This window comes from Sciurus carolinensis, chromosome 4, assembly GCF_902686445.1.
Source record: "Sciurus carolinensis chromosome 4, mSciCar1.2, whole genome shotgun sequence".
Taxonomy (NCBI): Eukaryota; Metazoa; Chordata; class Mammalia; order Rodentia; family Sciuridae; genus Sciurus; species Sciurus carolinensis.
The window spans coordinates 160449895-160465719 of record NC_062216.1 but is presented as its reverse complement, the minus strand read 5'-3'; the positions used below and the strand labels follow the sequence as shown (position 1 = coordinate 160465719).

The following is a 15825-nucleotide window of genomic DNA, read 5'->3' as shown; positions in this document are numbered from 1 at the left end:
TTAATAACTAAACTAAACTAACACTCTGCTCCAGGAAGTAAAGGTGGGAGAGAAAGAAAGAAGAGAAATGCGGGAGGGAGAGGGCGGCAGCAGCCCAGCACGGTGCCTGAGGACAGTGCCACCGGGGACAGGCAGAAGAGCGGAGCTGGGACGTGCTTAGCCGGCATGACGGTCGGATGGATTCCTTAGACTCATAGACGGGCGGCCTTCTTTGGCAGCTGCTTTTGCTTTTCGCCCTGGCACTGCACTGCTCACGGAGACCCCTGTGGCTTCGTCGTGGGGAGTGGTGGGCAGCCCCGTGGGTGGGGCGTCGATGCCGGATGCTGCAGGTAGCCGATGGCACCATAGCTTCGCGTTAAAACAAGCCCTGCCGCATTCCTTTGTTCAGTGGTGACTAATAAGTCAGAAGTTAAAATGGCAGCAAGAAGGAACGAATGGGCTCTGGGTGAAGTCCTGACTACGTTCCAAGGAAAGATGCGCTGGACCCTTTACTTTGGGGCTGGGAATCAGAACTTGAGTTATACTCCAGGTCTGCAGGGCGGGTTCCTGGCCACAACACTGTCCCTCCGTGTTCCCAGAGAGCTGCATCCTTCCCGAAGCAGGCAAGGCCCCGGGGTGTGGAGCCAGCCTGCACGTGTGGCTGCGGGAGAGCAGGGTTGCAGCCGTGGCCCAGGCTGTGGGAGCGGAGGACGAGGGCCGGCGGCGCGCACGCGCCTGACCGCAGCAGGGCAGAGGCCTGGGCTGGCGGCCGGCTTGCTTTTCTTTGCTCTGAGGTGTCTCCTCTTCTCTTGTGCAGAAGTCAGCACTTTAAAGGACCTTTTCGGACTCGCCAGCAGCGGTAGGCATCCTCCCTTCCTGGTTCCTGGGATGGTGTGTGTTGGGGGAGATGCTGAGTGCTTTTGCCTCTGGCCTTTCTGGACGCTGGGTGTCTTCTTGTTTCAGAGCATGACCTCTCCATGGCAAAATACAGCCGGCTCCCGAAGAAAAAGGAGAATGAAAAGGTAAGCCGGCCTCACCTGCCGTCATTCCCACGTCATTCCCCGAGGCTTCTTCTGCGCCTCGTATTCTGCCCTTGTGGCCGTTGGGTGTCTTGAGGCTTCTCTTTCTTTTTCCTGTAAGTGGACTTTTGAAATTACTCTGAGTCTCATAAACAGGCCTCCGCTTCTCCATGAGGTCTGTGAAACACCGACTTGGAGCCACCGTAGAATCATAAGCACACAGCAGTCTCGTCTCCCGCCTGTGGCTCCTCAGGCTGGCCGACTCCGGTACCACGCCGGTCACTTGGGCTCCCTGCCCGGTGTTGACTCTGGCCCCTGCTTCCTAGGTGTCCTGCTTTTGCTTCCACTCGATGATTCCCGGGGCTAAATTGTTTCTTTGGAATGGGGTCTTATGAGTGAACCAGTACGTCTGTGGCTTCCGAAGCCTGTGGCCGTGTCCCTCCTGCAGGGCGGCAGGGCGTGCCGGCTCTGCCTCCTTGCAGCCTCATGCACACTGGCGCGCTTACCCGCATATTTGTGATGGGATATTTAGACTGAGGTGAGACTCTCCGAAGCGTCACTGTACGTGGCACAGAAGGGGGTGACCAAACGTTTTGAAGTCGCGTGCTCTCACAGAATGGTCACACCTACAAGTTTCCCCTTCACCTTTTGATCAGGTAAAGGCTGAAGTTGGGAAGGAAGTGGCAGCCGCGCGGCGGAAACAGCACCTGGCGTCCCTCCAGTACTACTCTGCCCTCAATGCGCTGCAGTACCGAAAGCGGATGGCCATGGTGGAACCCATGATGGGCTTCGCCCACGGACAGGTAGGGGAGCCCTTCACCTGGGGGAAACCTGAGGACACGTAGGAGAAGCCAAGGCTTCATCAGAGAAGGAGGCAGATGCACAGCCTCCCGGGAACTTCCTGGTCTCACACTTTGGAGACCGTCCAGCTGGGCAGACCATCTTTAGCTGGACTTGTGAGGCCCTATGTTCAGGAAATGATGACCTGGACCCTGAACTTCCCTTGGGGAGGAGCCTGCATGGCCTTCTGTCTATGATCCACCCAAAAGCCAGGCTGGTCCAGTGTTCCTAGAAGCAGCTCATAGCTCGGGTTGGGGTGTTTGGCTCAGAACCCGGGGTTGTGACATCCCTTGGCTGGGCTACGCTCAGCTGACTCATGCTGAGGTTGCTGCCGCCGACTTCACCTTCTGGGTGTGGGGAAGTGTTGCCAGTGCTTCGCGGAGTATTCTGTAGAGAATTATTTACCTTCTTCCCTCCTATTTAATGGGCTACTGAGTGTTTGGCTTAAGGGACACTCTGTTTAAGGAGGGAGACTTAATTGTTAGAGCATAAGACAGGAGTGGCAGGGACAAGCCTGAGTGTGTCAGGCTGGTGTCCTCCCCACCCTGTTTAACCCCATGGTGTCCACTGTAAAATCTCCCTTTGGCCCGTGAGAAGTGCACCCTGGAATCTTCTCTCATCAGACAGTCGAGGAGCCAGTCGAGGAGCAGAAAGGGTGAGAGGAAGCACAGCATTGGTGGGGACAGTCACTAACTTGAAGAAAAACACCAGCATCTTCTACTGTCACGTACCACGTGTGAGAAATACGTGCCTTTCCAAAGAAACGGCATAGTTTCCATCAGGGAGAAGGGAAATGGGGGACCTAAGCCCCCGAGCCCACTGCCAGGCTTCGTGTCTGGTGCATGTCGAGCAGGGCTTCTGTCCTCAGAGGTGACCTCTGAGTAGAGCAGTGTGATCTTTTGTCGTCTGTATGAAGCTGAATAAAGCCAAATAAGCTCTGTCCAGCTGGGGCTCTAGCCCTCGGCTAGTCCTGGGGAGCTGGCCACTTCCTTGGTGCTTGTGTGGGCCCTCCTGCCCTCCTTCCTCCTCTGATTGGGTGCTGTGCCCTGACCCGGCTGTCCTGGCTCCGTTAGAGAGCAGTACTGTCTTACCGTAGCTCCGCCCGTGTGCGCCCTCTGGATAGACAGGCCCTCCCTTTGGGGGCAGTAATCTGCTCAGTTGTGGGTCCAAGGTCAGTGAGGGTCCCAGAGTTCGTGCCTCAGGAAGACAAACGGCTCCAGTCCATCCGTCAGTGCCGTGGAGCTTGCTCGGTTGTAGGGGATCCCTGCAAGGCCCAAAGGACAGGTGCAGTGCCCACCAAAGAGTGGACTCAGCTGGCAGGGGCTGCACCGCTCTCCCAGCTGGGCCTTTTCAGCAAGTGCTGCTGCCTACAGGCGAGGAGCCTGGGCACCTCGCACAGATGCAGCCCAAGTCCCAGGAGGACAGAGCAGCCAGAGCCCCTGTCATTGCTGGGTGGCAGCAGCATCTGTTTTGAGAACCGAGGATCACGCATCTCATTTTCATGTGAAAAGTATCTGGATTTCTAGACACAAGGCCAGAATAGTCACTGCTGCCACAGATTTTGTAATCCTGATACAAACTCTCGTCCCACCCGTTGTTTGTGGTCCAGCACGTGAGTCTTTCTGATGAGTCAGAAGCACTTGGCCAGCCCTGTCGCCCTCAGAAGTCTCTTTATGGAGCCCACCCCTGTTGGTCATGGCTGACGACTGTGTGACCGTTGCTGGCCGCCCAGGGAGATGGACTCAGCCTTCTTGGTACCACCTGCTATTGTGGAGGTGCCTTGACTCCGTCTCTGCCTTCTGCGGACCTGGTCAAGCAGGTCTGTTTCGCATCCTGATTCAGCCCTGATGCACCTGCGGCTTTGGTGTGTGAACAGGATTTTGAGCACATGAGGATGCGTGCTAGTGTAGAATCGCCAGGGCAAATACTGGTAAGGCCTCTGGAGAAGGCGGTATCTTTCCTTCCATTTGTCTGGGTTTTGCAGGGCTTACGGGAGACCCTGCCCTGGGGAGCCTACGGAACAGAAGAGCTAAGCCAAGGACTCAGCAAAAACTCCACCCCCACGCTGTCGTGCCTTTAGGGATGCCGGACGCTCATTTCACAGATGAATGATATTAACTGACAAGTGTCATTTTGGTACTTGACATTATAGGGATTCAAAATGGCGTTCACAGTGTTGATCTCTGTATGATTCAAAGATCGTGGGGCCTGAACATACCCTGCGGGTATGACCTGCCTTAGGGTGATCGTGGCATCATCTGACTTCACCCGCGGTAACTAAGGACGCGTAGAAGCTTTCCCAGTGCAGGGAGGAGGTCAGTACTCTGCTGATTGTGCCCGTCGGCCTGCTAGGGTGAGGGGTGGATTTCTGTGCCCACCTCCCGGGGCGAGGCAGGATTCCAGGTCAGACCCATGAGCAGGGAGACACTCGAGAGTGTCCAGGCTGCACGTTTCTCTGCCTCTGTGACCCAGGCTGGCAGCCACGACCTCCCAGGCACTGAGAGTGGAGCAGCTCGTACGTAAGCCTTGAGCGTTTAACGCCATGGCCATAAGAATGGGAGGTTGAGCCTTCGCAGGCGGACCCAGGAGTGTCCTCCCCTCCCTCCTGTACCCTGCCTTCAGGGCGTGCCAGGGCACCCAGACCTTCAGGAAGGCAGCATCACACAGGAGTCTCAGGAAGGCTTCCTTCCGGTGGTCCCCGAGCCACAGTGGTCCCCGAGCCAGCGACTGCAGTTTCACTCCCTGCACTGACCACGGGGCTCCTAGAGCCACTCTCCCTGGGCAGGGAAAGCGTCCACCACGGAGCATGGAGAGCAGCAGGGACTCCGAGCAGCTGCTATGCAGGGCCCCCACGTCCTTACGCCCACAGTCCCCTCTAATTTCATGTCACAGTTGGAAGAGGCTTTTGAAGGCCTTCCGCCCAGTTTTCCATCTGCAGCGTCTCAGCCAGGGTGTCATCCACCTGGCCATCTGTCTGGCCCACGGTCACAGCTGCACAGGGCTCAGTGACCAGGCCGTGTCACACGGTGGCCTGCAGGGCCAGGTGAACATCCCGAGCTGTGCAAGAGAAGTGCGTGTTAGGTTCTTGCTGGGCTGAGAGCTTCTGTCACGTGTCACACACCCACTTGGAGGTGGAGGCGAACCAGACCTCAGGAAAGTCGCTACTTAGAATCCGTAGTTAAACCTGCTGGTGGTGATTTCAGAATTATCAGTCACGATCGTTAAAACACATGGTACACACCAGGCATTCATCTTACCGCGTTCCTGACATTCACAGCCTTTCCGCGAGGACGGCGAGCCTCCACCTTCCCCCGTTCTACAGAGACGCCCTGGTGCTGTGAACCGTGTGGCCGAGGCCCCACTGAGACGCTGCGGGGGCTGCAGTGAGGGAGGCCGGCAGCCGAGCCTGCTGTCCCCATGCCGTTGGTCTCACGTTGAGGGCACTCACCCGTCCCCTTCACTGGGTGATTTTCAAAATGTCATAATTGTATCTTTCAGATTAACTTTTTTAAGAAGGGAGCAGAGATGTTTTCCAAAAGCATGGACAGCTTTTTATCCTCCGTTGCAGACATGGTTCAAAGGTAATGCTGCTCACCGGTTTGGAGCTGGGGTGTGTTTCGCCTCTCCTGCTGAATCGCAGTCTGGGGGTTACGGGGAGCCCGGCCACCCCGTGAGCTCTCAGTGAGCACCGGTGCTGGCAAGTGTGTGTGGCGGGGTTGAGTAGAAGTGGGTTCTGCTGTTGTGGCCTCGTGTGGAGCCAGGGCTCTGGGGGCAGAGCCCACGTGCCTCCTGTCAGGATCCCCCGTGTTAATACCGAGTCTCCCATGTTATAAACCTGAGTTCAGTTAAAATTTGCTTTTTTCCTCTCAGCGGAGGGGATTAGCGGCCAGAAGTGCTGAAGATTTGGGGAATGTCTGACCATCACGTCAACCTGTGATCGTCAAGCTGTTAAACTTCTTTTGAATTACTTTAAAGAAACTGCAGCTCAGCTGTGCAAACGCTTACTTAAAAAAATGTGCATCGCTGCCTTTGGGTGATCTTCCCACACTTAGCAATGCCACAGCTGCTGGCCTGCCCGCCGCAGCCTCTTGACAGGAGCTCTGCTGCACCCCATCGGCCTGCTCATCAGGCTGGTTTCACCCTGAGCAGACGGTGGCTCCTCAAGGACTTGTCATGACTTCCTAAGTCTAGAAATATACCTGTGCATGCGTGTGTGTGTGTGTGTGTGTGTGTGTGTGTGTGTGTGTGAAATGCATAAAGTAGAATTGATTGATGCGGAATTTTATTTCATGTGGAAATATGGTAAGAAAGTGGCTCATTTCTTAAAGACATTACATTTCAGAAGAGCTTATGAAGGCCAAGCAGTGGAATCGCTTTAGGCAGAAGGCTACTTAAAAGGCTCTGAGGATAGAGCACGCACCCAGAAACGCAGGGCCGGGCCTGGAGCTGGGGAGGTGGACCGCGCTGCTGCTCCTCAAGCCACCTGGCAGCGAGCAGAGGCTGGACTACAGTCACGTGAGGAGGCGGTCTGTGGGACCTGGCTTCAGGCCCTGGCCTTGGTCGCGCCCCAGCTTCCCCCAGCCTCGGGCTCCTGCTCTCACCCTCCCGGCCCCCGGCTTTCGGTGTCTGGAGAACCAGCGTGTTTCAGTGCTTCTCGGGCCCCGGTCGTTCTGCTGACGGAGAGTAGGCCGTTGGTGCCTGCGTACTTGGGACGCCGTGGTGGCCTCTTTCCGCAGATCCCAGAGCCTCCGTCTAGCCCCTTGCCAGCCTTTCCAGGAGCTGTTAGGCCCCTGAGGGGCGGGTCTCCTTCCCAGCTGGACTGTGACCTGGGTGTTAGTGCAGAGCACCGCCCTGACCACACGCCTGGGCCCTGTGTGCCATCCCTCTGCTGCCCGATAAGGTGGGCAACAGGCAGCAGGTGGGGTTCCCAGGCAGCCCAAGCTCTGGATCCTGGTCCGACGAGCTGAAGCATCCGGGTTAAGAACTTGAATTGTCCTTCGGTTAACCTCAGGAGGCAGAGCTCCGCTTTCCTCCACATCACGAGGAGGTGGCGGCCTTGCCATCGTGTTGCCGTGGAGAGCAGCAGCCCACCCGAGGGCCTCAGAGCGTGGCTGGTGGTGGCTCTGAAGCTTTACAGCCTTCAGGACTCAGGCTGCCCTGGGCAGCGGACACCCAGGGAGGGCAGCGTGCTTCCCACCACCCCACAGACCTGGGGCTCCTTCAGTCCTGAACTCACAGTGATATTTTATTACCTTTTTTCTCAGATCCTGTGAGTGTGTGTGTGTGTGTGTGTGTGTGTGTGTGTGTGTATAAAGATGCTTTTCAGATTTTTTTTTTTGATCTTTGAAGAGGACAAAAGCAGTTACTTTCCTGCTCTGTCCCTTTGGATCCTGGGGTCTTGGATTTGTTCAGTTTCTGAGCCTAAGTTGTATGGAGTGGGGGAAGACAGGGGACAGTTACTAAGAATTTCCTACAACTGTGTGCAAGGTAGCACATCAGTGCACATAAGTATTTCTGGGGAGACAAACCTTTTCTTTCATCGGATCCCTCAGGTGGTTTCTCACCCACAGAAGCTGAAGAAGCAGCCAGGTGCACACCTGTAGTCCCAGGGAGGCTGAGGCAGGAGGCCAACCTTGGCAACTTTGCAAAAATTTAAAAGGGCTGGAGATGTAGCTCAGTGGTAGAGCACTTGCCTAGCACGTGTGAGCCCTGGGTTCAAGGCCCAGTGTTGCAAAATAATGATAATAATAAAGCTGGAGAGCTTCAGCTTTCTCTCGGATGCCTCCCGTGTCCTATCCTGTTCTGCTTTTCTCTGCCATTCCATTTTCTCACCCTTGGCGGTGACTGGCAGGTTAAGCCAGTGAGGTTTGTTCTCCAGGGACATGTCTAAGGTCTCCAGTGGTGGAGTCCCTGGTCATCCCATTCAGGTGTCAGAGAACCAGAATTAACCCAGATGCCTGCGTTGCGCTGCGCCGAACAGAAGGCAGAGTGCACAGCCTAGAGTTACTTGCGGAAAAGAGAATCCTGAGGCTGTCATTTCAAGAACCCTGGATTCCCTAGGTCCCTCGTTCCTTCTGATTTTACATTCATAATTCTCTCTGCCCCTTTACCCTGGTGGAGGGGCGGAGCACCTCCTTTGGAGTTTGCTTTCTTAAATGGGACCACGTCGGGCAGATGGCATCCGGTCGCCCATGGTGGGTCTCCTCTGTTGGGGGGAAGGGCAGCTGCTGTTTTTAGCCAAAGCTTCCAGGTTCACCACCCCCACCCCAAAGCTGGGGCTATTCCATCGGAGCCTGGGCACCGTCCTGCTTATGCCTCTCTGGGCAGCCCTTGGGCAGCTCACTGTGCATCTCGGGCAGTTTATGGATGTCATAAAAGGAAAAGTGTTGCCCTGGGCTTTATTGTCCCTGGGACACTTCCTGGTCATTTTGCTGTGACCCGTCTTCCCCACCCTGCCTCAGACCACGCACAGGGTGGGGACGACTGCTCTCCATTCCTTCCTCTGCGTGCACATGCAGCCCTGCAGGACTGCATCAGGCACAGCCTGAGAATGTGCTCTTCTCCAGCAGTGCGGTTGTTGATCTGCGTTCAGGCGTGGTTGCGTGGTTCTGCTTGTGGCGGGTGGCGTGGCAGAGGGTGTTGTGTGTTCCGGGGGATTTTGGAGTTTGGCGGCTTCTTGGTGCTGGGGAGGGAACCAGGCTGCACTCAGGCTCGGCAGGTCTGCCGGGAGCCTCCCAGCCCTCCGCATGCTCTTCTGAAATGGCATCTGAACACGGCGATCTCTAGCTTTGGGGGCCTCAGTTGGAGGGTGGAGGGCTGTGGCTGTGAGCAAGGGGTGATTGACTCCATGTGTAGACAGGAAGCTTCGGGGTGGACAGGGCCCTGCCACCTGCTTCTCCCAGTGCTGAGTTGGCCAGCAGCGAGTGACCGACCTGCCACCTTCTGTCTTAAGCATTCAGGTGGAACTGGAAGCTGAAGCAGAAAAGATGCAGCTGTCCCAGCAAGAATTACTTTCTGTCGACGAATCCGTCTACACGCCAGACTTCGACGTGGCTGCCCCACACGTCAACAGGAACCTCATCCAGAAGGCTGGCTACCTTAACCTTAGAAGGTGAGGATGCCAGTGGCCGCCCCTTTCTCTCTTCGGAACTCTTCTCCCCAGGAAGCGGCCTGCGGGTGGGGTGGGTGCACAGGACACTCAGGGCCCAGGACCCAAACTGCACTCAGAGGTGGGCCTGGAAACAGCATTGTATGAGTGAGAAGCTGGTGCCAGGGACTCCAAGAAGCTGCAGGCCACCCTCGCATCTGGCCCTCATGGCCGTATTCGTAACTGCTCCACACTCGTCCTTCTGGATCATTGAGAGTTAGTAGTCCCTGGCCCCCTGCCACCCAGCAGGCGAGAGCATCGTACTAGAGCCCCACGTGGAGGCAAGAGTCAGGGCCAGGAAGCTTTTGGTGTATCCGTTTGTTCAGATTGGATCATACATTTGATACTTAGGTCCTTAAATGTCCCATTCTGAATGGAAGGGGTGATCAAGTTTAGCTGCTTCCAGGAGCAGAGAGAGGATGATGTCAGTGTGTGAGGAGTGGACACTGGCATCGGACACCCTGGCCAGCGAGCTTGGTCCCTCCCTGACAGTGGCACCCACTTCCCACACTTGCTGCAAGGATTGACGGAGGTCATTCCTAGCAGGCGGGAGCCCTCAGTCCTTAGCCGTGTCGTGCACACAGTTGCTACTCAGTAAATCCAGCAAATTACTCAGCGTCCTGCAAGTGGGGGTGTCTGCAGAGAAAATTCCAGCTCTTCAGGTACAGCCCCTCTAGCCTGTGTGCTTATGATCATTAGCTAAGTGCTCCCGTTCAGTCTGTGGGGATAAAAACCCGGAAGTCATGGTGTTATTTGCCAAGAACATCACTTTCCTCTTGTAGGAATCTCCCAAAGAACCCCCAGCTGGAGCAAAACCCCAGCTGAGACGAGCTCCCCCAGATCACGGATGGGGGCTGAGGAGAACTAGTTACTTTAACGAGGTTCAGAGCTCCACGTCCTAGAGAAAAGATCCCCCGGTTGCCAGTTCTTAACCAGCTGATTCTAGTCGCAGCAGCAGCGTTGGAAGCCAGTGGCCATGTGGGGGTGGGGTGCTGAGGATCTGGCCTCGGTGGGCGCTGGAACTGGCATTTCCTGAGGGACTGGAGCCACGGTCTCCCAGGCCACTCAAGCCAAATCGTGTCTCTCCTGTCACTGTTTCAAGAGGGTTTGCCTTAACATAAGGAAACACGTGGTTTCTAGAACGTCACCAGTACCTTAAGTAGGCAGCGAGCTGGAGGTGCTGCTCAGGCTTCCCAGTGCTAATGGGCTTTTAAATACTATCCGTCCAGCAAAACGGGGCTGGTCACCACCACCTGGGAGAGACTGTACTTCTTCACCCAAGGCGGGAACCTCCTGTGCCAGCCCCGGGGAGCTGTGGCCGGAGGGCTGATCCAGGACCTGGACAACTGCTCGGTGATGGCGGTGGACTGTGAAGACCGGCGATACTGCTTCCAGATCACCACTCCCAGCGGAAAACCGTATGCCTGCGGGTTCCGTCCCGGAGGACCAGTGCAGGGACGCCGCCCCTGCCGAGGCTCCTAGCTCAGTCCTGCGGCCGCTCCACGCAGTCCCCACCCAGGTCATGCTGACCTTTCAGGAGAATGGCTTGTTCTCTTTAAACACGCACACGTGACCTGTGTGGGACCCAGGCTGCTTCCTTTAGGGAGCCCCAGGGAGGACCTCCGTGCACCAGAGCGGCCCGAGTGATAGCTGTCAGTGCGGTTCTGGGAGAGGCCGCGGCCGCCCCTCCCGTCCCCTCGCGGGCGTCTGTGCCCTGCTGGGTGCTGCAGGCTGAGGGCAGGCGGGGAGCTGCCCCAGGAGTCCACCTTCCCAGCCAACACGGGAGCTGCCGACAGTACGCTCCGCCACAGCGGTGTCATTTGTTAGCATGCTGTCCCCACACAGCCTGAGGACCTCGGACCCAGCAGAGGTCATGCTTTAAACATCCGCAGGCTCGTGGTCACTCACAGCAGAGCCCCTTCCTGCGGATCCCTCTCACTCCTGCAGGGTTTCCACTGAGCTGCCAGGAGCTCAGATCAGTGCACTGCGGGTTCACCTGCCCTGGGGGCGTGGGGCTGTGGCTGGCCTCTCCACCCAGAGCCCAGAGCACCTCCTTGGGTGGCAGTGAGCAGGAAGGAAGATGCCTGCATCCTAGTCAGGTTCTGTGGGCCTCCGTCCTCTCAGGTGTGAGATGAGGATAAGACCCATCGCCCATCTGCAGACATGAGGGGCAAAGGAACTAGCCAGGCCTTTGAAGGAGTGAAGGCCGTTGGGAAGGTCATCACATTCCACACGCAGACTTTTCAGTTCTTGGGAACAGTGCCAAGTCCTTGGGGCATGGTTGGAGGGGTGGCTGGGCAGGAGTCCTGGTTGCCCCGGATCATCTAAGAGGAGGGTCAACAAAGATGGACCTTGCTGTGAAGCACAGACTTAGGTGGAAAGATCTGAGTCCCCCTCGCTTTACAGATGAGAAAGCCGAGGCCCAGGGGAAGCAGGTGTTGATCCAAGACCAGGTGGTGAATGGCCCCAGAGCCAGCCCCCAGCCCCAGCCCCTCCTTCCACCCGGCTTGCTTCCCTCCCTGCAGATTCAGGTGACTTGGTGGCGTCCTCAGATAGGTATGATGGGGAAGCACTGATGCAGACGCATTTTCTTTCAGCGGAATAATCCTCCAGGCAGAGAGCAGAAAAGAAAACGAAGAGGTAAGCTTTGACTGTTGGACCCTTTCCCAGAGCGCTGGGCGGCTCTGGGCTGATGGCGTTCTTTTCACGTCTCCCGCAGTGGATATGTGCCATCAACAACATCTCCAGGCAGATCTACCTGACGGACAACCCAGAGGTGACTGACAGCGGCCTGCCCCTCAGCTCAGAGGTAGCCCCCCCTCCCCCCCCGACTGAGCATGCCTCCTGTGGCTTTTAGGCAGTGGCCATCAAGTTGAATCAGACGGCTCTCCAGGCTGTGACTCCAATTACAAGTTTTGGGAAAAAACAAGAAAGCTCCTGCCCCAGGTAACTAAAGGACAAAAGAAAACTGGCTTTTGTGGAGCCCAGCCGTGTATTAGGAACTTGGTGTATTAGGAACTTGACGTGAGGTGTTAGTTAATCCTTACCCCAGCCCACCACAGCCCCCAGGGCGCGGTCCAGGCCTGTTCAGCAGAAGCAGTGACAGGCTGGAAAAGCCTGGGTGTTCTGCCCACGTTCACAGGCGGAGCCAGGATTCAAACCTGTCCATTCCAACACCCTGTGCATTTCCACTGGACCATGCTGCTGCAGTGGCAAGGGCCTGTCAGTGTGCCCATGTTTTCTATTAGCATCAACAGCACCATAACCAGAACTAGTTTTCTTTTTTAAATAAGAAAATCACCTTTTGTGTGTCTGGGTTACTGCCCGGGTGTTTTCTGTACGTGCACTTATATTTCATATGTGCATTTATTTTTTATTTTCACATATGTATTTTTAAACATTTCTGGATTTTTGCAGGATTAATATCGTTTTATACCATTACATCATTTTTTATTACCATTAGCTATTGGATACTTAGGTTCCATTGTTTGCTGCTGCTGTCAAGAGTGAACATTTTCATACATAAGCTTTTCTCCTGAGTACCATTTTAGGATTGCCTTTAGGAACCCAGCCTTTTGTCTCCATGAGAGTCTCCACGTGGTGAAGTAGGTAGTAAGGGGTGGATTATCTAGCAAGCCGGCGAAAGCCTTGAGTCGGAGGGTGAATCCCAGTCATGACTGTGCAGGGCGTCCATCTTTCAGATGCTCTGAGGCAGCAGACGTGGCCATTAAAGCCCAGTGGCTACGTACCTTCCCAGGCTCACAGCCAGCATTGGGTATTTGAGGCACAGTACCAGGTAAGGCTGGAAAATAGGTCTGAGCTTGACCCTGAAAGATGGGCCTTGCTCAGGAGCGACAGGCAGTGGAGCAGAACTGAAGGTTTTAAGAAAAGGGGCGACAAGCCAGATAGGAGGTGGGGAGGGCAAGGAAAGGGAGCCCAGAAGACGGTGCTGTGGTACTGGCTGCAAGTGGAAGGCACAGCAGTGACGGAAGTGGGAGGCAGCAGGTCTGAGGAAGGCCCAGTGCTCTGAGGAAGGCCTCGGGACTCCAGCAGCCCTGCAGAGCTCGCAAGGTGCTTGGGAAAGCGCCCCAAGCAAGTGAGCAGGGGTGAAGACCCCGGAGGCCTAGGTGAGCCCCTCAGCCTTCTGTTCCTAAAGCCGTGACGTCAGTGGCTGCTGAGAGCTGCCTTCACAGCCAGATGTCCCTGAGCGAACCAGTCAGCGGCTGGACTTTCTCTCCTTAGCGGTGACATGAGAAACCACGTGACCTTCACAGCCCCTCCAGCTCTAAGATGCAGACTTCTGGGGGTGATGTACAATTTAGTGTTTGTATTAGAAGGTGTGATTCGTTTTCTGGAAAAAAAACTTACAGCTCAGGTTCAGTTATTCAGTAACTGATTTTTCTTCTGCTCCAGAGTAAGTCACATTCTTAGAAAGGACTCTACAGAGGGGGCACAGAAGAATCCCTTGGGGGAAGGGGGATGACTCTCGCCAACCAGTTGACTTAACCCAAAGATGAAAAGGGTGCCTAGAAGTGGCTGCCAGATGGCTCCAGAGCTGTGCCGGGAGGGAGCCTCTCTCCGAGTCAGCTCATTAAGAATAAGAAATGTTTCGATGACAATATGAGAAAGCTAGGAGAAAGCGGCAAAGAAAATGTGTTCTTGGGAATAAACTGCCATTTACTTCTAAACATATCTTCATGAAATCCCCTCACTGTTACTACATACCTGCTGTTCAACCAGCGTGCGCCCAGGCCTGAACTAATGAGAAGACAGGCAAAAGTGAACGTATCCTCTCAAAATGGGGGAGCACCTCAGTGTTAATGACCAGGGTGCTGTCATGGAGAACGCAGAGATGGCCCACGCAGGGTCTGTCTGTGGAGGTGGTCCAGATGAGAAGCTGCCATTCTTACAGACAGCCAGAGGCAGTGCCTTCCTGACAGCAGGTGTGGTGGTGGAGCAGGAAAGGGCTTAGCACACCTGAGAGACGGTTAGGCAAGGGAGATCACGGAAGGAGCGAGCCATGCTCAGGAGCCTGGGGGGTCGTGAGGGCTGGAAGGGCAGAGAAACAGATGGACATGCAGAACCCGGCAATCCCTGGGAGTGGTGGCCTAGCCCAGGATCGTGGTAGGGAGGAAAAAGGACATGGGTTTGGATTTATTTTGTAGGTAAGTCATGTGGGACATGTGACAGGTGAGATGTGGAGTGGAAGGAAAAGGATAGGTCAGAGGACAGCCTCAGTCTGGGTCCAGTCACTGGGCAGATGGTGGTGGCAGACATGAAGAGGAGTTCTGTCTGGGGCACGTTAGGTTGGAGAGGCTTGCAAGTCGAGCAATTGACGGAGGATTCTGTCTGAGCAGGTCTGTGAGCCAGAAGCACGAGATGGCAGCGGGAGAGGCTGTGTGGGGCGAGTGGGAGAGGGAGGAGCCTGGAGGCTGAGAGAATCCTGAAGACCTCCAATATCTGGAGTAGAGGAGAACCTGCCTTGGTGAAGCTCCTTCTCTACTTGAGAAAACCTACAATGTGGCACAGGGGAACATGGAAGAGGCGTTCTGGAGAGGAGAAACCATGTCCATTAGATACTTGGAAAGGTCAACTGGGATGATGATTACAAAGCGTCAACCAGAGCCGAGGACACAGAGATGTTCAGAGTCCCCAGTGGCTCCCTGTATTGGAGTGTCAAGTTTGGATCCAACCCCGACTAACATTAGTATTAAGGTCTTCAATAACCTGGTCCCACACTCACTTGATTGGGCCATCTCCCATTTGACCCTCTGGGGAGCCACAATCTTGGACTGTCTTCCCTTGAAACTTCTGCTGTCACCTCTTTTCATGTGCTTACCATTTATTAAATCATAGTTTTTTCATAATGATAGGATCAAAGAGCAGATGTAACTCTGCCACTGGGATTACTGAGGCAGCAAGGAGACCCCCACCACGCTTAGTCTAATTCACAGATTATCTAGGAACCTCAGATTCCTTTTCTGTTAAGAGTGGAGTTTAAAAGGTCTCCAAAGGTTCCCCTTGTAGTGACCACCTTCAAGCCTGTGTAGACTCTCCACATTCCATTCAGCGTGACCACCTGTCAAATGGCAGTTGTAGTTTCATATAGTAATTACGTCTGAGAAGTAGAAAAATATTGTTATTAAAATATCAAATGATCAGAAAGATATTTGAGGGCTTTGTATGTTCCTGACAATTAAAATACTGATATTCTGTGTCCCTCAAAGGTGAAGTTAAATTTCAGCATTCTGACACTGGAAAGGAATAAATATGTTGGTACATGATTAATTACTGTGCAAATGGCACACTCTTTTCATAGGGCCCTGTCCATAGCCATTGGGGAGGGGGGAATGTCACAGTGTGAAGCTCAGGAGGCTCCCAGGGGCACCAGACTGGCTCTGTGACTTGGAAGACTCAGCAGAGAGGGACAGGTTCAGGCAGGTGTAGTAGAGTAGGAACTTGAGCTGGTGTATAGGTGAGAGCTGGGCTGACCCACTAGTCTGTTCTCTGAAAACTTACAAGGATACATGCAGTGAGGGCAGGTCTTGGGACAAAATCGGGGGAGCGTGAGGGTTTTCACCATCAGCCACCCACACCCCAGGCCGGAGGCAGCAGTGAGGACCGGCATGGGCTGTGTGTAGCTCTAGTGGATGTGCATTAAGGCAGTGGAGAGGTTTTCAGGAAATCAACCAGATGTGGTTAAATGCCAAGCTGAGACATCTTGTTCTTTTAGCTAACACTTGAGGTCCTACTAACGTTACCTACTGTTAAGTAATAAATACGACTGTGCCACAGCCCCACCCTCAAAAACCTGTCCAAAGGGAGATACAGATTAGAGTA

General features: G+C 54.8%; 1 protein-coding gene across 5 annotated transcripts in view; it reads left to right on the top strand.

The window, feature by feature from the left end:
• The window catches only part of Appl2 (adaptor protein, phosphotyrosine interacting with PH domain and leucine zipper 2), a 60644-nt gene that overhangs the window by 22358 nt on the left and 22461 nt on the right, over window positions 1-15825 (top strand). For all 5 annotated transcript variants that reach the window (XR_007108343.1, XR_007108342.1, XM_047549887.1 and 2 more), the window contains exons 6-14: window positions 797-838; window positions 943-1001; window positions 1655-1801; window positions 5337-5419; window positions 8791-8949; window positions 10215-10403; window positions 11583-11625; window positions 11705-11761; window positions 11843-11931. Coding sequence is in view for 3 of the 5 variants with exons in the window: in XM_047549887.1 (XP_047405843.1) it covers window positions 797-838; window positions 943-1001; window positions 1655-1801; window positions 5337-5419; window positions 8791-8949; window positions 10215-10403; window positions 11583-11625; window positions 11705-11761; window positions 11843-11931 (868 nt within the window). In the remaining 2 variants the exon portion in view is untranslated. The remainder of the gene's footprint in view (window positions 1-796; window positions 839-942; window positions 1002-1654; window positions 1802-5336; window positions 5420-8790; window positions 8950-10214; window positions 10404-11582; window positions 11626-11704; window positions 11762-11842; window positions 11932-15825) is intronic.